Source organism: Canis lupus, chromosome 19 (assembly GCF_048164855.1).
Source record: "Canis lupus baileyi chromosome 19, mCanLup2.hap1, whole genome shotgun sequence".
Taxonomy (NCBI): domain Eukaryota; kingdom Metazoa; phylum Chordata; class Mammalia; order Carnivora; family Canidae; genus Canis; species Canis lupus.
This window is the reverse complement of record NC_132856.1, coordinates 4,347,760-4,371,565: the sequence shown is the minus strand read 5'-3', so window position 1 is coordinate 4,371,565 and position 23,806 is coordinate 4,347,760. Positions and strand designations below refer to the sequence as shown.

Sequence of the window (23,806 nt, the reverse complement as noted above, 5' to 3'; positions counted from 1 at the left end):
CTGAAGTATGAGAGTGAAGTATGAAGTTTTCCTGATGGTTTCTCAATTTTTGCCTCAAAACTGAGGCAGTTAGCCTCACTGCGACGTAAAGGGAAGGTTTCCTGTTCTCACCACGAGGATGCGGTGCACTACTTCTGGCTCCCTCTGTGCAGGCGGGCACCTCACGCTCCCTGGGACGCACCGGAGGTCTCCGCCCGCCCATTGCTGCGGCCCGGCCGGGGAAGCGGGGCTTAACCTCGCAGGGGGCCGGGCCAAGATGGAGGGAGCCGGCAGCCTCCAAAGCCAGCCGTAGCCTCCTCCTGGGGTACTTTAAGAAGATTCAGATTCCTGCGCGGGCGCGGGACGCTGCGGGATCCGGCGGCCCCTCGGGGGCGGGGCCGACCGCGCTGGGGGCGGGGCTGGCGCCGGATCGCCGGGCGGCATTGTACTGAGAGCCTGCGGCCGGAGAGCGTTGCCTGCGGTCGGGCGGAGGTGGACGTGAGGCGGCCGAGGTAAGGCGGTCGGGCAAGCCGGCCGAGGTGGACGTGGAGCGAGCTGAGGGGACTGGAGGTGAGGCGGGCGGGCCGCGGAGGACGAGAGCGGAGGGGAGGGGAGGGGAGGCGGGCGGGCCGCGGAGGACGGGAGGGGAGGCGAGGCGAGGCGAGGCGGGGCGAGGCGAGGCGGGGCGGGGCGAGGCGGGGCGAGGCGGGGCGGGCAGGCCGCGGAGGACGGGAGGCGAGCCGGTGAGGAGCAGGTGGAGTTTGCGCCGGAAGGCGGGACCCCGGGCGGCGGCGGCTGCAGTCCCAGAGGTTGGCGGGCGGGAGCCCCCCCGTGCCCTGTCTCGGCGGCGGAGCCCGGAGGGGAGAGTCGGCAGGGAGGAGGGGAGGAGTGGGGCCGGGACGCCGAGGCCGGAAAGGGTCCCTCGGAGCCGGGGCGTGCGGCTCCTGCCCTGACCGCAGACCGGCCTGCGGCGTCTCCGGGCGCGCCGCCTCCCCGCCGTGCGTCCGGGCCTGGCGAGGCTGTGCCGGGCCGCGGGGGCCCGCGGGGGATCGGGGCGGTGACCGTCCCCGCTGTGCTCCGGTCTGCAGGCCGCGCCGGGCCGCGCGCGAGCATGTGCGGGCGCACCTCCTGCCACCTGCCTAAGGACGTGCTGGCCCGAGCGTGTGCCTACCGGGACCGGCAGGGCCGGCAGCGGCTCCCCGAGTGGAAGGACCCCGACAAGTACTGCCCGTCGTACAACAAGAGCCCGCAGTCCAGCAGCCCAGTGCTCCTGTCACGACTGCACCTGGAGAAGGTAACCGCCGCTGTGTGCCCGCCCGCTTCCGGCCCGGCGGGGCTTGGTGTGGCGAGCGCTCCGCCTCGGCTCGCGGGGTCTGATCTCCACCCCCCCACCCCCCGCGACCCACGCCCGCCTCCTTGAGCACCACCCCCGCCCCGGTGCAAAGGAGAAGTGTCCTCGGTATTTGCTCATCTTAGAAGATGGCGCCGTGTTCCTCAGGCTCAGTTGAGGGCTAGTCGTAATGCGTGCAAAGGGATTAGAACCCCCCTATTTGAATACGTTTTTTAAGACCACATCTTCGAAACCTTACTGATTATCAGTCTTTTGAGTATTTAAAAAAAAAAAAAAAAAAAAAAGACTTTCATGCCCCTTACCGACCCAGCTGACCCAGAATCTCTAGGCTAGAGCAGGATTAAGATGAGCTAATCTGAAACACCTCTGGTGATTTTTTTTTCTGCTTATGTTTTCAGTCGTTTTGTCTTTTACTGAAGCTAAGAACCGATGTGGATGGTGGATGGTTTGGGTATCTGAGGTTTAATTGCACTCATTGTTTCTATAGTATTTACCTCTGTAGTGTTGGCATGCCCAATAATTCAAAATCCTGTTTTGGTTCTTTATCTCCTGAATGTGTGTGTGGGTGTATGTGTATGCAGGTGGGCACCAGTGCGGTAAATAAAATGCTTAATTCCAGAAATCAATGGTTTCTCCATGCCTTAAGCATTTTATTTTACTTAAGATTTTATTTATTTTAAAGAGACAACAGGAACAGAGGGGCAGAGGGAGAGGGGTTAGGGAGATGGAGAGAGAGAGAGAGAGAGAATCCCGTGCAAACTCCACACAGGGCACAGAGTTGGTCCCCAGGTTCCATTCCAGAACCCTGAGATCAAGACCTCAACAGAAACCAAGAGTCAGATCCTCAACTGGCTCCACTACCCAGGGGCCCCTCCATGTCTTAAGCATTTTAAGTGGCATTTATAGGGATAAAAAATCATGATTGTTTCCATCCTGGATTTTTATTCTCTTTGATCCATAATGCTTAAATCACTTTATAAAGTCAGTTATACCTATGCTACTTGTCAGAATTCTTGTGATAGTCAAGATTCATTTCTATATTATTTGGAATAAGCATACCAAATAACATTGATCTTTTTGGTTGAATGAAGCCATATATATGAAATAGTTTATTCTTGAGCTATTTTTATTGGGTGCAATCCTTCCCTATTGAAACTAAAAAAACTTTTTTTTTAATGAGACAAATCAAAATTAAATATCATGGGGAGGGGCACCTGGGTGGCCCAGTGGTTGAGCTTCTGCCCTCAGCTCATGTCGTGATCTTGGGATCAAGTCGGGGAGCCTGCTTTTCCCTCTGCTTATGTCTGCCTCTTTCTGTGTCTCTCAGGAATAAATAAATAAAGTATTTTAAAAATATAAAAAATAAATATCATGGGGAATCTTAACTGGGAAAGGAAAGAATAAAACATGTTTTAAAGGAAGGCCTAGGGATCCTTGGGTGGCTCAGCGGTTTAACACCTGCCTTTGGCCCAGGGCGTGATCCTGGAGTCCTGGGATCGAGTCCCACATCAGGCTCCCTGCATGGAGCCTACTTCTCCCTCTGCCTGTGTCTCTGCCTCTCTGTCTGTGTCTCTCATGAATAAATAAAATCTTTTAAAAAATAAAAATAAAGGAAGGCCTAATTTGAAGTGAAGACAGATTAAATGTATGTGCCTTTTTTGACCTTGCTTCTCTCTATATCACGTCTGTAGAATTATAGAATGCACGTTAGCTAGAAGAAAAAATTGTTTAACAGATATAAAGATAGAAACGTAGGGAGATTGTGACTTATCTTAGGTTACCCAGTAAGTGAGGGGACAGAGCTGGGACTGAGGTCCAGACCACTTTCTCCACTCCAGTGGATGCTTCTAGAGCTAGAAATGGAGAAGGTAGAGCCCCTAGTAAACATAACCCCCTCTCTTTTCCATCAGTGTTATGAATTTACTGATGCAGTGTTTTTTGACTCCACATCTCTAATAAATTTTAAGATTGCTGGAGTTCCCTAATTTTGTTAAATATATGAGATTCCATTTGTCTGAAACCTATAAATTATAAAACAAAATTAGAATCATTTCAGGTCTTCGTTAATCCATATCATCAGTGGCCAGCACATGTGTATAGATTGCAACATTTGCGTTTAAAACCACTGGTTTGCAAATTACTTCCTCTTTCATTTATTTACCCCAGCTCTACACAAGTCCAAAAGGGTAGAGGAAAAGATGACTAATATTGAGCAATATTTTCAATATTGTGGCTTCTCAGCTACTTTCTATTTATTGTTCCCAGTAGGGGGAAGCCTCATGTTTAGGTTTGGCTTATAACTGTCCAGTGAACACACTAACATTAAAGCTGAACAGTGGGATTTTAAGATACGATTTATCAACCTTGGCATTATTGACATTTTGGATGGGATGCTGTCCTGTGCATTGCAGAATGTTTAGCAGCATTCCTGGCCTTCACCCACCAGATGCCTCCTTTCTCCCCACTAGATCTTGATTGTGGGGACGGGTTGTCAAAATTGCATGTTAAGGGGTGCATAGGTGGCTCAGTTGGTTAACCATCTGCCTTTGGCTCCAGTCATGATCCTGGGGTCCTGGAATCGAGCCCCACGTCAGGCTCTCTGCTCAGTGAGGAGCCTGCAACTGCCTCTTCTTCAGCTCGTGCTCTCTCTCTCTCTCTCTCTCTCAAATAAATAAACAAAATCTTAAAAAAAATAAATAAATAAAAGGGCATGTTGAGAACTTCAAATTTAGAGTATTATTGTCTTGTAAATTCCTGATGAGAGATCATTTAGATCACTATTGTATAATGTTAAATCATTTATCCTCTGGGTAGGGGGCTCTTCTGCTTCACACGTTTGATTCTCAAAGGATTCACAAAAGCGGTTTTTCTTGGTTTGGGGGTTTGTTTTTTTGAGATTGATTTATTTCGTAGAGCACACGCAAGTGCCCACAAGTGCAGGGAAGGGCAGAGGGAGAAGCATCTGCCATCCTCTCAGGTCATGATCCCAGAGTCTGCTTCATTATGTTAAAGTCTCTGCCCTAGGAGGAACACAGGCTTCATTAACGTAACATCAGATACATTATAGGCATGTTTTCAAAGTACATCTGTGCAACCTTATGCCCACTTTTACATGCAATGACAAAGCTCCACTTTCTGAAAATTCATCCTAACCCTAAATAAAAGAAACCTGCTCACTACCACCCCATCTCCACTTACTTCCATATTATTTGCTACAAATAGTTTCCTTTAAAAAAAAAAAAAAAGATTTTATTTATTTATTCATGACAGAGAGGCAGAGACACAAGCAGAGGGAGAACCAGGCTCCGTGCGGGGAGCCTGATAGGGGACTCGATCTCGGATCTCCAGGATCACACCCCCGGCCGAAAGCGGCATCAAACCTCTGAGCCACCCGGGCTGCCCTATTAAAGTGTTTTTAAACAGAAATACATACAGAACAGGTTATATATTGATCAATTGATAAAAATATTGTCTCCATACACAAGTGGGAACCTAACCTTATATTTCCCCTAAGAGTAGCAGTTCAGTATTCCCTAATAAAATGTTTCCAGTGACTTTGTAGAACCTAACTGCCATGAATAATGAAAATGGAGTGTGTGTATGTGTGTGAGAGAGAGAAGAGGATTATCTGATACAGGCAAGATTTCATTCATTCATTGATTGATGAGAGACACACAGAGAGAGAGAGAGGCAGAGACATAAGAGGGAGAAGCAAGCTCCCTATAGGGAGGGAGCCGGATGCAGAACCCAATCCCAGGCCACAGAGATCACAGATGCTCAACCACTGAGCCACCCAGGTGCCCCCAGGGAAGATTTTAGAAGAAACAGGACAGGATCTTACCAGGAGCACAGTGGAGGGATTAGCTTTGAACAAAAGGGAAGCCCGTTGGAGACCGTACCATTGCTGATGATTCTTTTCTTAGAATTGCATCCACCTGGGTGGCTCAGCAGTTAAGCACCTGTCTTAGGCCCGGGGCATGATCCTGGAGTTGTGATCCTGGAGTCCTAGGATCAAGTCCCACATCAGGCTTCCCGCATGGAGCCTGCTTCTCCCTCTGCCTTTGTCTCTGCCTCTCTTTCTTTGTGTGTCTCATGAATAAATAAAATCTTAAAAAAAAAAAAAAAAAGATTGATTTATCAATCTGAGAGAGAGAATCTCAAGCAGACTCCCCCCTGAGCACCAAGCCCTATGCTGGGCTCAATCTCACAACCCTGAGATCATGACCTGAGCCAAAATCAAAAGTTGGACACTTAACCAACTGAGCCACCCAGGCACCCTGATGTACTTTCTAAGAAACTTTTATCCTCATGGCTTTAACAATCACCTTTGCATAGAAAAATTTTACTGTTTATTTTTAATTCTAACCTTAGAAAAATATTGAACTATAATTTGTGTATTTCATGTCATGCATTTAAATGATCCTGCAAGGTAGGTATTGTTCACTTTACTTTTATTATAAGTTGACTTTTACTTTTACTTTTCAATAAGGACATTTGAAGGTCCAGGGAGTTGAGACTAGTCCAATCTCATAAGTAGCAGAGACAAGATTTTTGAACAAGGATCTTCTTGCAAAGGCCTTATTCTTTGCTCTATACCAGCAGTTGGCAAACTGGTCCTCAGATCAAATCTAGCCCATTGCCTGTTTTTGTAAATAAAGTTTTATTAGAGCACAGATATGCTCCTTCATTCTTTGCTTTCATCATACCAATGGTAGTAGAGTTGAGTTGCTTGAGTCATTGCAACAGAAACTATGGATTCACAAAGCCAAAAATATTTACTATCTGCCTTTCACAGAGAAAGCTTGCTGACCCATTCTTTGTACCATGCTGCCTCTTTTTTTTTTTTTTTTTTTTTAAATTTTTATTTATTTATGATAGTCACACACAGAGAGAGAGAGAGGCAGAGACATAGGCAGAGGGAGAAGCAGGCTCCATGCACCGGGAGCCCGACGTGGGATTCGATCCTGGGTCTCCAGGATCGCGCCCTGGGCCAAAGGCAGGCGCCAAACCGCTGCGCCACCCAGGGATCCCTCATGCTGCCTCTTTCCTAAGTTTGTTTGTGTAAGATTTTATTTATTTATTCACGAGAGACAGAGAGGCAGTCTCCATGCAGAGCCCCCAGGTGTCCCTCTCCTAACTTTTAGATTTTTTAAAAAATTTATTTATGATAGTCACACACACAGAGAGAGAGAGAGAGAGAGAGAGAGAGGCAGAGACACAGGCAGAGGGAGAAGCAGGCTCCATGCACCGGGAGCCCGACGTGGGATTCGATCCCGGGTCTCCAGGATCACGCCCTAGGCCAAAGGCAGGTGCTAAACCGCTGCGCCACCCAGGGATCCCCCTCTCCTAAGTTTTAATTCCATATTTCTAAATGTTTCTTGGACATAATAAACACCTGTACTTGGATTTTATTCAACTGACTTTAAAGGACCTTTTGTTACGTTTGTTCACCAGTGAGGGATGAGGACAGGGCATTACAGATATGGTTTGTCTCTTCCCTGACGTCTGAGTCTCAGCTGAGAAGGCCTGGCATTTGAGGCTAGAATCATCTAGAGCAGGAATCCGAAAACTAGGGCCCTCTGACTATTATGTAAATAAAATATTATGCAACACAACAACATCCATTCATTTATCCGTTGTCTATGGCTGTTTTGTCCCTGTAACAATAGTTATATTATAATTGCAACAGGGCCTCCAAGATCTTCAATACTTAATATCTGGCCTTTACAGAAAAATTTGCTAACCTCTGATCTAGAAGCATTTTCACTCATTTATCTGGCAGTTGACATTGGTTCTCAATTGAGGCTGTTGACCAGAACATTTACATGTGGCCTCTCCATGCAGTGTTGCGCACTCTGTGGCAACACGATCAGGGTCCTGAGGGTAAGAGGATGAGGAAAATAAAAAAATGTAAAGAGATGGGGACAGGAGGGACACGGTGTCCAAGCAGTGTCAACTTTATTCAAGCTTCTTACGGTATTATATAGCACAAGCAGAACAAAGATAAAGGAATACCTACATGCATGACAGACCCTACTGACACAGGAGGGTCCTAGTTAATAGATAAACATGCTATTCTAGGTACATAGCTTTCAAAAGGACAATAGATATGATTAACAGACCAGTAAGAATAGCACAGACCCCTATTTAACTTTACCATCAGGCTAGAACACATTATATCAATTGTATTATGTGGGTGATCACGTATAAGCGAGCTCCGGAAACCATTGCTCAAGCCCTTTCTCAAGCATCAACCAACTATTTACCGTTTGGGCTCTCAGCCTTATGAGTAAATGAGGGACGCAAGTCCGAGCTTGTTTTGGTTTAGTAATTCTAGCTAGTCCATGGCCGTCCACAATGCAGCCTGGGCTTCCTTGCAGCATGACAGTCTTTAGGGTGGCTGGATTTCTTCTTTGGCAGCTCAGAGCTTCAGAAGCGATGTCTCCATAAGCAAGGAAGAAGTTGACACACATTTTCTGACCTAGTCTTAGAAATCATATAGTGTCACTTGTGCCACATTATGTTGGTTACAAGTGAATCACAGGCCCATCCAGATTCAAGGGGAGGGAACATTCACCTTCACCTGTCAATGAGAGGAGTATCAAAGATTTTGCAACCATCTCTTTAAACTGCTCCAGACTTCCAGTTATTATTTGAAATTCAACACCTGACCTTTCCCCAAATCATGCCCCTCTTCAGACTTTTCTCTTTAGCTCAGTCATCTAGGCTTGAAAATTTAAACAGTCTTGTTTTCTTTTACATTTACATTCACAATTTTATTTTTAGTCTATCTTTTGTTGTTTTTTATTCTACTACCATCATGAGACCCACCGTATTTTTATCCCTAAACCATTATGATAGCACCCAGAATGTGCTCTCTGCTCATGGTGTCTCCCGACCCATAGTGTACACATATAGAATAGTGGGCGGGGGAGGGGGGAAACGCCTGGATGGCTTAGCAATTGGGCATCTATCTACCTTTGGCCCAGGGTGTGATCCCGGGATCTGGGATCAAGTCCCACATCAGGCTCCTTACAGGGAGCCTGCTTCTCCCTCTGTCTCTCTCTGTCTCTCATGAATAAATAAATAAAATCTAAAAAAAAAAAATTGTGTGTGCATGCAAACAGATATTATAATCTATAGGTTTCATCAGATTCTCAAGGGGCCAATTACCCCCCAAAAAAGTTAAACAAGGATGTGTTGGAGGCCCCTAAGTGTACCCTCACGTTTGAAGATTCGTTAGGAAGGATTCAGCATACAAGGCATATTATGGCTAAGGTTTATTACAGTGAAAAAATACATAATAGAATCAGTAAGGGAAAAACACCAGTAGGAATCTGGAAAAAAAAATCCATGCACAGGCTTCCTTATCTTCCCTCCTTTCTGTGAGAGGATACACCAGGCATGTTGCTTCTCCAGCAGTGAAAAAGTAGTACTGTGCAGTGTTTTTACCTGGAGCAACCCTTTAGAAACTGAAAGCCCAACATTGTTTGTTGTTTTTGCTTTGTTTCATTTTATTTTTAAAGATTTTATTTAGGAGCACCTGGGTGGTTCAGTTAGTTAAGCAACTGACTCTTGATTTCAGCTCAGGTCATGATCTTGGTCCTGGGATCGAGCCCTGCATTGGGCTCCATGCTCGGTGGGGAGTCTGCTTGAGGATTCCCTCTCCCTATGTCCTCCCCACACTTGCACACTTTCTATCTTTCTTTCTGAAATCTTTTTTTTTTTTAAGATTTTTATTTGGGGATGCCTGGGTGCTCAGCAGTTGAGCATCTGCCTTCAGCTTGGCCCGGGTTCGAGTCCCACATCAGGCTTCCTGCATGGAGCCTGCTTTTCTCTCTGCCTGTGTCTCTGCCTGTCTCTTTGTCTCTCATGAATGAATAAATATTTTTTTAATGTTTTTATTATTTTTTTTAATAGGCTCCACACTCAGTGTAATTCTGTACCTCTTGTGAGATCTGATTTAAGAACCACCCCACCACCACCCCTGTCCTTTCTGTCCCTTCCAAGTTGATACTTCTCCATTCCATCTCCTACAGATCACTCTTCATTGAACTCCTTTGCTGCCACTCCCATGTTTTAATATTTTTATGTCTTTGTGGCTTCATATGTTATAGTGCAATCCTTTTGAGGTTAAGCACTCCTTCATTTGCCCCACAGCACCCTGTGTATCCCTAGATCATAGCATTTACCTTATTGTATTATCATTGTCTGTGATATGTAGTTCTTGAGAGCTGGGACCACATACTGCTAGGCCTAGTACTATGACTCTCATAAGAGGCACTAAGTAAACATTTACAGAGACTAAACTTCTTTGGGCACCTGGGTGGCTCAGTGGTTGAGTGTCTGTCTACCTTTGGCTCAGGTCCTGGGATCGAGTTCCTCACAGGGAGCCTGCTTCTCCCTCTGCTTATGTCTCTGCTTCTCTCTGTATGTCTCTTTAAAAAAAAAATTAAACTTCTTTGAAGAGTTTTTTGTGTTTTTTAAGATTTTATTTATTTGAGAGAGAATGAGAATGAGCACGGGGGAGGGTCAGAGAGAGAGGGAGAAACAGATGCCCCACTGAGCAGAGAGCCTGATACAGGGCTCCATCCCAGGCCCCTGGGATCATGACTTGAGCCAAAGACAGAAGCTTAACTGAGCCACCTAGGCGCCCTAGAAACTAAATTTTGTGTCCCACCCTACCCAAGTAGTATGTCTTACATTCTAATAAATGCTGAAGAACTTAAGTTACTCACATTGTGATAAATCATTAAAATTGTTTTCAAATCGAATCTTTTCCTTTTAATAATCTCTGTATTTTTTGTATTTTTATACTAATAGTAATATAATGCATGTGCTACATTTGTTTTTTGGTTTTTTTTAAGATTTATTTATTTATTTATTCATGTTAGACATAGAGAGAGGCAGAGACACAGGCAGAGGGAGAAGCAGGCTCCATGCAGGGAGCCTGACGTGGGACTCGATCCCGGGACTCCAGGATCGCGCCCCAGGCCAAAGGCAGGCACCAAACCACTGAGCCACCCAGGGATCCCCATTACTTTTGTTTTGTTTTGTTTTGTTTTGTTTTTAAAGATTTTATTTATTTGTTCATGAGAGACAGAGAGAGGTGGAGACCCAGGCAGAGGGAGAAGCAGGCTCCTTGTGGGGAGCCCGATGTGGGACTCAATCCTGGAATCTGGGATCACACCCTGAAGTGAAGGCAGACACTCAACCGCTGAGCCATTGGTTTTCTAAATTTCATTATGATCTCCTCACGGATCTTATCTTTTCCCATGGCAGGGTGCAGATTCATCTGAGCGTATCATTGCTCCCATGAGATGGGGATTGGTCCCATCATGGTTCAAAGAGAGTGATCCTTCCAAGCTGCCATTCAACATTACCAACTGTCGTAGTGATACCATGATGGAGAAACGTTCCTTTAAGGTAGGTCACAGGTCTATGGAAAATGCGCATATTCTGTTCTTTCTTCCAACAGAGCTATTAATGCCTTATATACCCAGGAAATAAGATTCTCCTGGAAAGTGTGTTCCCAGTTGCTAATAATGTTGAGTGCTATTATATATATTACTGTGTAAGTCATCCCAAAACTTAATGGTTTGAAACAAAACTATTATTTCTTCTCATCCTCTGTAGGTTGAATGGGTCCAGCTAGACAGTTTCCTCTCCCCCCCCCCCGCCCCCCCAGGTAGACAGCTTTCATTTGGAGGTTCTCATGCACTTACATTTTTTTTTAAGGTTTTATTTATCCATTTATGACAGAGAAGCAGAGAAGCAGCCTCCCTTGCAGGGAGCCCGATGCGGGACTCAATCCCAGGACCCCGGGATCATGACCTGAGCCTAAGGCAGACACTCAACCACTGAGCTACCCAGGCACCCCTCATGCATTAAAATTAAATGCAGCTGAGGCTGTAGTACATTATTTAATCTTTTCAACAGCTGTGTGAATGGTGACTTTATGCATAGGAAAAGTGAGGGACAGAAATAACTGCCCTAAGGTCCTACATTGGTGGACCTGAGATTTCAACTCAAGCCCATGACATATTCTCTCACTAAAACTGTATTTTGCTCACATTTTCCCTCAGGTTCCTCTTGGAAAAGGAAGACGCTGTGTTGTTTTAGCAGATGGATTCTACGAGTGGCAGCGATGTCAGGTTACTAGTGAAAGACAGCCATACTTCATCTACTTCCCCCAAGCCAAAACAGAAAAGGTATTGTCAATAGTAGCTAATCCAAAGAGGCACACTTTGTTTCTTTCTTCATAGAATTTCTTTTTAAATAACTGCTTTATTGAGGTATAATTCACCATAAAATTCACCTTTTTAAAGTATGCAAGTCAGTGATTTTTTAGTATATTCAGAGTTGTTCAACCATCGCTGCTAATTTTACATTTTCATCACCCCAGATAGAAACCCCATGTCCTTTAACTGTCAGTGTCCATGTCTATTCTCCCCAGCCCTGACAGCCACTAGTCTTTTGATCTCTGTAGATTTGCCTATATTGGACATTTAATATATTTAGACTTCTACAATATATAGTCTTTTGTAGCTGGCTTCTTTTACTGAATATAATTTTTCAGCGTTGATCCATGTCACTACTTCATTGCTCATTTATTGCTCGTCCATTATATGGATAGGCCACATTTTGTTTATTCATTCACCAGTTGATGGATACGTACGTTGTTTCTACTTTTGACTCTTACAGATATTGCTACGTGGACATTCATGTACAAGTTTTCATATGAATATATGTTATAATTTCTCTTGGGTTTATGCCTAGAGGTGGATTTGCTAGGTCACATGGTGATTATATTTAGCATTTTCCTCATAGAACTCCCATTTTAAGACAAAAAATTTAGGCTGTTCACATAACATTTTAAGGAAAAGGTTTTTTAAAGATTTTATTTAAGAGAGAATACAAGTGAGAGAGCACAAGCAGAGGGAGCAGCAGAAGGAGAAAAGGAGAAGCAAACTCCCCACTAAGCAGGGAGCCCAATGTGGGGCTCAATCCCAGGACCCCAAGATCATGACCCAAGCTGAAGGTGGCTGCTTGACCAACTCAGCCACCCAGGCACCCCCATTATAAGGAAATTAAAAACAAATCAGACATGCCAGTATCATGTTTTCATTTTAATCACATTTGTTGCTTTGGTGTTGCTAAAGCCTTTGCATTCTCACCAGTTTGCTTTGTTAAAATTGGGAATTATTGTGGGTGGGAGGATGGGGTAACTGGGCCATGGGCATTTTTTGGGGGGGGGGGCCATGGTGGGCATTAAGGAGGGCACATGATGTGATGAGCACTGGGTGTGGTTTTGTCTTTTTTAAGACTTATTTATTTATTTCATGAAAGAAATACAGAGAAAGAGAGAGACATAAGCAGAGGGAGAAGCAGGCTCCCCGCAGGGAATCCAATGCAGGACTCGATCCCGGACTCCAGCATCATGACCTGAGCGGAAGGCAGGCGTGTTATACGCAACTGGTGAATTACTGAACTCTGCATCTGAAACTAATGATGTACTATATGTTGGCTAATTGAATTTAAATTTTTTAAAAATTGGGAATTATTGGTGGCCTCTGGCTGGCTTAGCCAAGGGAGCATGTGACTCTTGATCTCAGGGTTGTAAGTTCAAGCCCTACTTTAAGTGCAGAGATTACTTAAAAATAAAATCCTTTAGGTGTGCTTGGTGGCTTAGTCACTTGCTCTCAGCTCAGTCTTTTTTTTTTTTTTTTTTAATTTTTATTTATTTATGATAGTCACAGAGAGAGAGAGAGAGAGGCAGAGACACAGGCAGAGGGAGAAGCAGGCTCCATGCACCGGGAACCCGATGTGGGATTCGATCCCGGGTCTCCGGGATCGCGCCCTGGGCCAAAGGCAGGCGCCAAACCGCTGCGCCACCCAGGGATCCCTCAGCTCAGTCTTGATCTGAGACTTGATCGCCAGGATGGAGCCTACTTTAAAAAAAAATAATAATAAAATATTTAAGTAAATAAATAAATTAGCAGTAAGTCAGAATTCTGTGGCTTCTTGAGGGCACCACTCCATAGGATTCTAGAGCTTAGCTTTTCTGTCTTTAGGAATTATATATCTTTTCAGAGTCTTTCCCTCTGGCACTCTTCTTTTTTTTTTTTTTTAATTTTTATTTATTTATGATAGTCACAGAGAGAGAGAGAGAGAGAGGCAGAGACACAGGCAGAGGGAGAAGCAGGCTCCATGCACCGGGAGCCCGACGTGGGATTCGATCCCGGGTCTCCAGGATCGCGCCCTGGGCCAAAGGCAGGCGCCAAACCGCTGCGCCACCCAGGGATCCCCTCTTCTTGAGAGACTGTTAGGCACTTGTGTGGATTAAGTAGGATGGCACTTTCTCAATTCTGTCCAGTTTTTCTTACCTATCAGAATGTATCTGAGGACAGCCCCAGTGGCTTAGTGGTTTAGCGCCGCCTTCAGCCCATTGAACATTGTCTCTGTCTCTCTCTCTCATGAATAAATAAATAAAATCTTTCAAAAAAAGTCTGCAAAGAATAAACTACTTCCTGAATAGTGTAAGAATTTTATAATAGTGCATTCTGAATCCTCCTATCTTTTGGTATATTGTTATACAGTTTACTTTTTCATATGCTATAAACTCACAATACATTGCTACTATTTTGCTTTAAACAATTATTTTATAGTGATAAAAAATAAGTATTACATTTACCTTAATTTTTAGCTATTTCCATGGATCTTTACTTTTTTGGGTAGATCCAAGTTTCTATCTGGTATCATATTCCTTCAGCCTAAAGAACTCCTTTAATACTTCTTGTAGTTCAGGCCTATTGGTAATGAATTCTATTTTTGTTTGTCCAAGAAACTATCTAGTTCATTTTTTTAATCATCATAATTTTCTTTATGAGAAGTAACTTACATATCATAAAATTCACCCTTTTTTTTTTTTAAGATTTTATTTATTTATTCATGAGGGACACAGAGAGAAGGAGAGGCAGAGAGACACAGGCAGAGGGAGAAGCAGGCTCCACAAAGGGAGCCCGATGTGGGACTCGATCCCGGGTCTCCAGGATCAGGCCCTGGGCTGAAGGTGGCGCTAAACCGCTGAGCCACCGGGCTGCCCAAATTCACCCTTTTAAACTGTATAGTGGGGATGCCTGGGTAGCTCAGTGATTGAGCATCTGCTTTTGGTTTTGGTATTTTTTGTGTGTGTGTGGTTGTTTTGTTTTTTAAAATAATGACTAGAATTTTTCCAGTCCTTTTTTTTTTTTAAGGTTTTATTTATTTATTCATGAGAGACACAGAGACAGAGAAGCAGAGACACAGGCAGGGGGAGAAGCAGGCTCCATGCAGGGAGCCGGATGTGGGACTCGATCCCGGGTCTCCTGGATCACGCCCCGGGCCGCAGGTGGCGCTAAACCGCTGCGCCACTGGGGCTGCCCAGTCTTAAAATTTTTGATTGCCAGAGACTGAGATAATTACATCTGGAAATGGATACATTTATTCTTCTAATAAGCCATAAATGTATGAGATTGAGTCGATCTTATCAGGAGCTAAACTGGTTTTGTTGTTACAATTACCTTTATTCGGGCAGCCCCGGTGGTGCAGCGGTTTAGCGCCGCCTGCAGCCCAGGGTGTGATCCTGCAGACCCGGAATCGAGTCCCACGTCAGGCTCTCTGTATGGTGCCTGCTTCTCCCTCTGCCTGTGTTGATGCCTCTCTCTCTCTCTTTCTCTCTGTCTGTGACTATCATAAAAAAAATTTTTTTTTATTTATTTATGATAGTCTCACAGAGAGAGAGAGGCAGAGACACAGGCAGAGGGAGAAGCAGGCTCCATGCACCGGGAGCCCGACGTGGGATTCGATCCCGGGTCTTCCAGGATTGCGCCCTGGGCCAAAGGCAGGCGCCAAACCGCTGCGCCACCCAGGGATCCCCACTACAGGGTTTAAATTTCTCCATGCCATTTTGTGTTCAGGGTAAGAGTAAACTTCCAGAGGGTTTTTCTCAGTAGCCCTGCTTCCTTCAACTATAGTACCTCCCTTTAAGCCTGTGCTTTCGAGAGGATCTCTATGCTCTTGCCCCTTCCCCAGAATTAGGCTTCTGTTGCTGTTCATGTGGTACTTGCTGATCTAAAAGGTGGGAGAGTGTTCTTTCTTGTCTTCATACAGCCTCAGTCTCAACAGATCTGTGACCCTTGGTGTCAGGCTCAGGCTTTCTCGGGAATCCTGCTGCTTCGAGTAGGAGGGATCTTCTACCCTTCCCCAGACTCAGTGGGTCTTACCTGTATCTTACGGGCAACAGGCTGTATTACCTATACCCTGGCCCCTTAAGGCTTTTGCTCCTTAGAGGAGAAGTGATTGGGTGAGGCTTCATGCCTTTCCTTGGTGTAAGAGAGTGAGGCCTCCCTCCTCTAGGCATGGACCAGCAAGAAAGGCTTTCTCTGGTTTCCTGCTCTGCCCCTGTCTTTCTTGTGAGCAGCTGGAGAGGCTCATGGTGAAGAGTTCTGTAAACTGATGTAAACTCCCCTAATGTCTGCAGCTTCCAGGGGTTCTGGACTCTCAGGCTAGCCCATACACTGTTTTTAGCAATTTGTTTTTTTTTTTTTTTTTTTTTTTTGTTTTTAGCAATTTGATGATAATTTTACCTGAATGAAGGCCTTGCTTTCCTCCTGTTGTCTCCAGTAAGCCAGTACTTATGTTTCATCTTCCCTTGGAAGCCCCTCTCTTTCCATAAAGTTTATGCCAATTGGTTGCCCAGTGACCTGTTTTCTGATGAGTTTAAGGAGTTATGATTTTTGGGCACCCTAGGTGGCTCAGTTGGTTAAGTGTCCAACTCTTAATAGCAGCTCAGATCTGGATCTTAGGTTCATAGATTCAAGCCCCGTGTTGGGCTCCATATGGGGCTTGAACATAAAAAATAAAAATAAAATAATAAAAGAAGAAAAAAAGTTATGACTTTTATAGATTATCTAGCTTTTTTCTTATTGTTAGAGTAGAGGGGGTACTCTTTCCAGCTTTCTAAGTTCTAGGTCTTGAACTGAATCTTTTTTTTTTTTTTTTAAAGATTTTATTTATTTATTCATGATAGTCACACAGAGAGAGACAGAGAGGCAGAGACACAGGCAGAGGGAGAAGCAGGCTCCATGCACCGGGAGCCCGACGTGGGATTTGATCCCAGGTCTCCAGGATCACGCCCCGGGCCAAAGGCAGGCGCCAAACCGCTGCGCCACCCAGGGATACCTGAACTGAATCTTAAATGTTAGGTAGGAGCTGGCATGATGAGAAATGGCAGGACATTTTGGGCAGAAGAAGTTGCTCTGGCAAGATACAAGGACATGAAATTGTACAAGGGCTTTATTTACAAACAGCTGGGTTTGGCTCAAATTAAAATTGTTATTAAAAGGGCATCTGGGTGGTTCAATCAGTTAAGCATTTGCCTTCAGCTCAGGTCATGATTGGGATTGAGCCCTGTGTCGGGCTCAGTCGGGAATCTGCTTCTCCCTCTCCTGCTGCAGCTCCCCCTGCTTGTGCTCACACTCTCTCTTTTCTCTGTCAAATAAATAAATATATTTTTTTAAAGACCAAAAAAATTGTTAGTAAAAGCTGGAATGATGGGCCAGATCATGGAATGCCTGAATGCCCATTGATGATGTTGGATTGTATTCTGAAAGCATTAAGGAGCCATAAATCCATAGCTTCAGTGGGTACTTGCCATCAAACCTCTTTCTTTTAGCAATAGTGGATCAAGAGGAGCTAGCGCATGGGCTAAAGTACTTCTAAAATGATTGCTATGTTAAGTCTGTGGTAGTGCCCAGCCTGTGTGTAGGAGGGGGTGCTGAGTATCTAATCTGCCCATGTATTTTGTTCCAGTCAGGTAGCATTGGTGCTGTGGACAGTTCTGAGTACTGGGAGAAAGTCTGGGACAACTGGAGGCTGCTGACAATGGCGGGGATCTTTGACTGCTGGGAGTCCCCAGAAGGAGACCTCCTGTATTCCTACACCATCATCACAGTAGATTCCTGCAAGAGCTTGAATGACATTCACCCTAGGTAAGTTACAGTTCTAATACCTAGGTCCAAAAGCATTCAGAAGAGGATTTAGGATTTGTCCTCTGCTTTTAGATAGGTAGCTTTGGATTCAATGTTTCTATGTATGCAGAAATTTAGAGAGTAGCAGTTGCTTTGTGGAGTTTGGCTATAATATGAAAAAAAAGTCCCCACACTATGCCAAACTGTACAGTGAAAACCCAAGAACATATGAGAAAAGTGTGGGTTAAGAGGACAATGCCAAAAATAAAATAAAATAAAATTAAATTAAATTAAATTAAATTAAATTAAATTAAATTTAAAAAAAGAGGACAATGCCTAAAAATTCATCAGGAACACATTAAAAAATAATAGGAACCTATTAACAGTTCCACAGTTATCTACATAGATATTACATTAAATATGGCACTTTACCTTAGAAAGTTGCAGAATTTGCTTGTGGAAAATGAGTGTCGGAGAAGTTGTAACTTATGAGCTATTGTGAAGTGGAGGGAAAATTAGGCAAAATGTACGATCTTTGCGGCCGTAAGTCCTGGGGCAAGTTTTTCTGCCTTTGAAATGTTCCTTAGGGGGTGGTGCCTGGGTAGCTAGCTCATTTCAGTTAAGTGTCTGCCTTAGTCTCAGGTCATGATCTCAGAGTTAAAAAAAGAAATGTTGTTCTTCAGGGCATGCATTTATAATAAATACATATTTAATCAAAATTGAACTTTTTAATCCAGTGTATATAGCCCCTTCCTGCAATTAACTTCTGTATTAACTGCTGAAAATTCTTTATTTTTTAAATATTTTATTTATTTATTCATGATAGACATGGGGGGCTGGGCAGAGACACAGGCAGAGGGAGAAGTAGGCTCCATGCTGAGAGCCCAACGCCGGACTCGATCCCAAAACTCCAGGATCACGCCCCAGGCCAAAGGCAGGCGCTAAACCGCTGAGCCACCCAGGGATCCCCCTGAAAATTCTTTAGCAGCATTTTCATCCATGCTAATGTCTTCTCCTGACACTGAAAGTTTTGGAAATTTAATCACTGTTTGAAACCACCAAGCCATCCAGGCCTTTAAGTATAAATAAAACTTATGAGAGCTTACAGGGGTTTTTTTTGTTTTTGTTTTTGTTTTTGTTTTTGTTTTTTTACTGTTTGGCATTCAATCCATATGCTGAAGAATCTCTTCATTTTTTTCTGTTCCTTTAGACCTGATTGATACTGACTTCATGATACTTCTTGAAGTTATTGCAACCATAGACATTCCTTTTACTTTCACAATGTTGTCACTGGTGGATTCCTTTATGTTTGCTGCTAAAGAGATAGCACACGTTCTCTTTTTTCAGGACGCTCTAATAGTTCAAGCTTCTCATCAGTAGTCAAAAAATTTTCTACTTACATGTACTCCTTTGCATGTTTTGAACTACAAAGCTTATTAGGCATATTTGAGATGTTGGATGAAGGGGTTTTTTTTAATATAGGGAGAATATATTCAACAAATGCAAAATAAGAGCAAAACATAACTTTGGAAGATAACATACAGTGAGCTGCAGTAGCTGTCAATATTTGAGGTGTTTCTGTATGTTCCTACAAGGTTCCATTCAACTGGATGCAGCTGTCTGTTCACCTCATGTTTCCCACAGACAAAACTAAAGTAAACAAGAAATTTACATTATGGGATCCCTGGGTGGCGCAGCGGTTTAGCGCCTGCCTTTGGCCCAGGGCGCGATCCTGGAGACCCGGGATCGAATCCCACATCGGGCTCCCTGCATGGAGCCTGCTTCTCCCTCTGCCTATGTCTCTGACTCTCTCTCTCTCTCTCTCTCTGACTATCATAAATAAATAAAAATTAAAAAAAAAAAAGAAATTTACATTATGCTGAAATTGCTCTCTAATACATCAATCACATTGGAACAGACCACATTTTAAAAACAAGCATTAGTAGAATTGACTGTCTGTCACTAACAGGTTTTGCCAGATCCAGGTGCCCTCAGAAGTGATACTTGATGTTTTGCTGAAAAGAATGTAGTGCTGTACATGATAGGATTATCTATTTTAGCCTTGTCCTAAGCATTCTTTGTGAAATTATACTTTCATATGATATAGTGGTTGTATTTCTCACTAATTTACGATAAATTCTGGGATGCCTGGGTGGCTCAGTGGTTGAGCGTCTGCCTTCGGCTCAGGTCGTGATCCCGGGGTCCTAGGATCGAGTCCCACATTGGGCTCCCTGGTGTCTCGCCTCTCTCTCTGTCTCTCATGAATAAATAAATAAGATCTTTTAAAAAAATAATAAATTCCCATTGATTTTTTTTAATACAACATTATTTTATACACTGTTAAGAAAAGTTAAGTGCTCCCATTTACTTCCAGTTAAACTATAATACAATGCAGAGATGCCATTCATCAGAAAATGCATCTGGATTTCACAGACTAAATTTTTTTTAAGATTTATTTATTCAGAGAGGGAGCTAGCAAGCAGGGGGAGGGACAGAGGAAGAGAATCTCAAGCTGACTCCCCACTGAGTGCAGAGCCTGACGTGGGTCTCCATCTCACAACCCTGAGATCATGACCTGAGCCAAAATTGAGAGTTGACGTTTAACCAACAGCCACTCAGATCAGATGTCCCAATTCTAAAATATTTTTGAAAGTGAACGTTTGATTTGTTGAAGTTCTAATAATTATTAAAATAGATGTTTATGCATATATCTCCTAAAATCAAGTGTTCCACCAGTGAATGTGTAGCATGCTTTCCCTTGGTCTAGGACATAAAACTGGAAGCTAAACACAGGGTCTTTTCCTAACATTTCCCTGGGTAGATATCAGGAGTCATCTTAGGCAGCATCCTTGCTTTCTGAGGCATAGTTTCTGGTAGTTCACAATTATGTAAATAGCTCTTTCTTACTGTAAATCTAGAGATTATTACTGATAGACAAATTTTCCCTTTAATTTCCCTTTAATTTTAGGCATCTGAGTCATCACAGAATGTTCACCAGTCGGTTAGCTAGTACACTGGAATGCACTGGATCCTGTCATAGCACTATTCACTGTCTTTGCCATAAACTTTGTAAGCTAGCTCCCAAGGGTTGAATGTTGTTCCCTATCAAGTTGTGGTCAGGGAGCACATGGCCTCAGATCAGCACAGGAGGTGTAAAAAGAGGACAAGTTTATCCTTAGGCTGATTTGTGCTGACTCAAGTCTTCCTTCTGTCTCCCTACCCTCTCTCTACCTCCTAACCAATGTCTCTACCTCACTGGCTAGGATGCCTGCCATATTAGATGGAGAGGAAGAAGTCTCTAAATGGCTTAACTTTGGTGAGGTCTCAACTCAGGAAGCTCTGAAGTTAATCCACCCCACAGAGAACATCACCTTCCATCCAGTCTCTTCCGTGGTGAACAACTCCCGAAACAACACTCCTAAATGTCTTGCTCCTGTCAACCTATTGGTCAAAAAGGTAAGGGCCTGTGACTCTGATAGTCCTTTCTGAGCTTTCTGTCTTCTGCCAGGATAGCTTTTTCAGTTAGAATATGGCCTTTCACAATTAGCTTTAATCTAAACCACCCAAGACTCACATTTCTTTATGTATGGTAAGATGGAGCAGAGCACTATTCTCAAATCTGGCTATGACTTAGACTCCTCAGGAGAACTCTTTCAAGATATAAATGTTGGACCTTATCTAGACCTGTTGAGTCAGTATTCAGGGCTGGGCTTGGGCTTCTGTGTCATTAAGCGAATCTGATAAGCCAAATTTGAGGACTCCTAATCTGGAGGGTGATTTTAAGAAAGACAAAAGAGCCCTTGTCGGCAATTGTATCTTTGTCTGCAACTGTGGAATTTTTTTCTGTCTCTTTTCTGTACCTTTGTTTTCCCAGCTACAAGTTGGAGGAGTTCCAATCCTTATACTCCTTCAGGAGGATTTGAGAACATTCCTGCCATGAACTTTAACTTTTCAGAATTGGAAAGAATAGTTATATTCTGAAGGGAAGGTGAACAGGCCAGAGACCTCCAGTGGGAACAAAAGTTCCAGAGCAAAGGTTTGGGAATAGCAGTTGTTTCCAGGTGATACTGAGGGACTTAAGTAGGACATGGCTCTGAGTGTTCCAAGAATAGACATCTTAGAATGCCTGAGAAGTGTTAAGGACAATGATTACAAAATAGCTACTACACCTCATTTTTCTGAAAGTTTCTAAGTTTTCAATACGCAGTGTCATCTTTTTTTCTTTTGTCTCAGTTCTCTGCAAACTCCTGCAATCCTGATCCCTCTATTCCCTAGAGGTCTCTAAAAATGTAATGATACACATTCATTTTGTACTAGATACTGCCCCATTTCTGCCATGGTCTTTACCCCTGAAGAATTCTCAATTCTGGAGAGGTGGCATTTAAATGAATATAAAACCTTCAGTTTAGGGTTGAGGTGCAAGTGTAAGAGCTGGAGGGGGAAGCAGTGCCAGTCGAGGAGAGGCTGGCTGCACAGTGGGGAAACAGGTCAGCCTGTTCAGCCTTAGCTGAATCCTTAATCACGGTGACTGCTTGAAGCCATACATCTCCGGTTTGATATCCCCACACTCAGCCTGGGCACACTGAATATACCCTCTTCCCTGAGAATTCTTCTTTCTCTGCACCTGTTTGGATTGCCCATCAGCTCTTTTCTGACTGGTCCCACACACTTCATCTGAGGCCTGCTGTAAGAGCTACTCCCTACTCCTTGTACCTCTTGGAGTATACTCAGTTGCTCCTCCCTTCTCCCCACTCCTGACCACTGGGCCCAGTCTCGCTCTCAGTAACCTCTTCCAAGGCTGGGTCAGTACCTAATTCCTCTTCTCTAGTCTTCCCTTGCAGTTGGCCTTTTCCCAAAAGCTTAAGCTGGGTGGTTTGAGCATTTTCCTCTTTCTCCTAGGATCTCAAGGCAAGTGGTAGTAGCCAGAAGATGATGAAATGGCTGGCCACAAAGTCACCCAAAAAGGAAGAGTCCAAAACACCCCAAAAGGCAGAGTCAGATGTGCCCCAGTGGTCCAGCCAGTTCCTACAAAAGAGCCCATTCCCCACCAAGAGAGGAAGTGCAGGACTCCTGGAGCGATGGCTGAAGCAGGAGAAGGAAGAGGAGCCTGTAGCCAAGCGGCCTCACAGCCAATATCAGGGACTTTGAGAGACCAAGACTGTGATTTGCTGTACTCAATTTTGTTGCTTATTATGTGTGTGGATTTGCTTTGGGATGAGATAGCAGTATTGCTTTGACAGTTGTGGATTCATGAGTGGATAGCTTTCCTGGCTGCAACTAGGAACCCACAGTGGAGCAGATGGCAGCCTGGGCAGAGGAGGGACCGCCCACCATCAGTAATTCATAGGGGCCTTTATACCTGGTGTGTGGCTGGTGGAGCCTTCTCTCCAAGCTAGACCCCGTGTGGTTCTCAGCTTGACCTGTTACTGCTCACAGAAGGCTGTTTTCTGCTCAGCTTTTGGGTTCTGTCAGCCTTTTGGAATTAAGTTCTTAAAACATTGTATTTTTCTCTGAATAAATTATATTTGATACTGTCTACATTTCAGAAAATGCTGCTGGCAGGGGAAGTTCTGGATCTTACTGTTTTCTCCTGGCATCAGTCCCCAGGAATGGATTTTGTCACAAATATGGAGCCCTGGGGCTTTTTGTGGACAAAACTGCTTTTTTTGGAAACCGCAAAAAGGCTCAGCGTGTGTGTGTGTGTGTGTGTGTGTGTGTGTGTGTGTGTGTGGTGAGGGTGTCTTCGTTGAGGCACTGTTCACTCTTAATACTTGGAAGTTTTGTGAATCCTTTAGCTGAAAACCAAGCTGAGTGGTTGCTAAACACAAAGCTGGGCAGAGAATCGGACACAGAGGTCAAGACCCTGTCCTGACCACAGGGACCATAGGGTCTGGCCGGGAAGCCCCAGGCACAGCCCACTAAGCTCCACCCAGATTCCCAGCCTCTGGGCAGAGCAGACACAGAGGGTGACCCGGGCTGCCAAGGGCGCTGGACACAGCCCCTGTGATTTGCTTTTGCAGGCTCCTCCTCGGCACTGAACCCTTACTTGGAATGGTTATCTGTTGTCCTCTCCGCACCCTGCCCGTTAGTTCTCTGAAAGCAGAGGCCGCTGCTTCACCGTTAACAGACGGACGTGTAACTACTTGTTAGGTGACTGCGAGCACTTCTACGTGCCCTGCTCTGTACGGGCAGAATAGGAATAACCACACCCGCACCCAGAAGGGAAGGTTCCCTCAGGGCTCCGGGGAAGAGGGGATGCACAGGCCGGCGGGGGCGGGGCAGGGCTCCTCTGGAGCAGGCTGCGCAGACGCAGCCCGCGGCGGGCAGGGCGAGAGCCCGAAGCCCTATGCAAATCAAGGATCGCAGTGTCCACCAATCAGAGGGGGGCTCTCGCGCTGTTCGCTAATGGGAGCCTGGGGGCGGGGCCAGCCCGGGGTCTCCTTCCCGGCTCTCCGGGTTCCTCTGT

At 44.6% G+C, this 23,806-nt stretch overlaps 1 protein-coding gene across 6 annotated transcripts; it reads left to right on the top strand.

Annotated features, from left to right (window-relative positions):
• Nucleotides 1-355: 355 nt before the first annotated feature.
• On the top strand, nucleotides 356-22,878 carry HMCES (5-hydroxymethylcytosine binding, ES cell specific). 6 transcript variants are annotated; one of them, XM_072784908.1, is made up of 7 exons: nucleotides 356-491; nucleotides 1,068-1,273; nucleotides 10,613-10,756; nucleotides 11,416-11,541; nucleotides 17,183-17,361; nucleotides 20,604-20,796; nucleotides 22,240-22,878. In XM_072784908.1, exons 2-7 carry the CDS (start codon nucleotides 1,091-1,093, stop codon nucleotides 22,486-22,488), a joined length of 1,074 nt encoding a protein of 357 aa, XP_072641009.1. In that variant the 5' UTR covers nucleotides 356-491; nucleotides 1,068-1,090; the 3' UTR covers nucleotides 22,489-22,878. The 6 variants fall into 6 exon arrangements, with proteins under 6 accessions (XP_072641009.1, XP_072641012.1, XP_072641008.1 ...); XM_072784911.1 differs by lacking the exon at nucleotides 356-491 and adding an exon at nucleotides 534-549; XM_072784907.1 differs by lacking the exon at nucleotides 356-491 and adding an exon at nucleotides 690-788.
• Nucleotides 22,879-23,806: the final 928 nt, after the last annotated feature.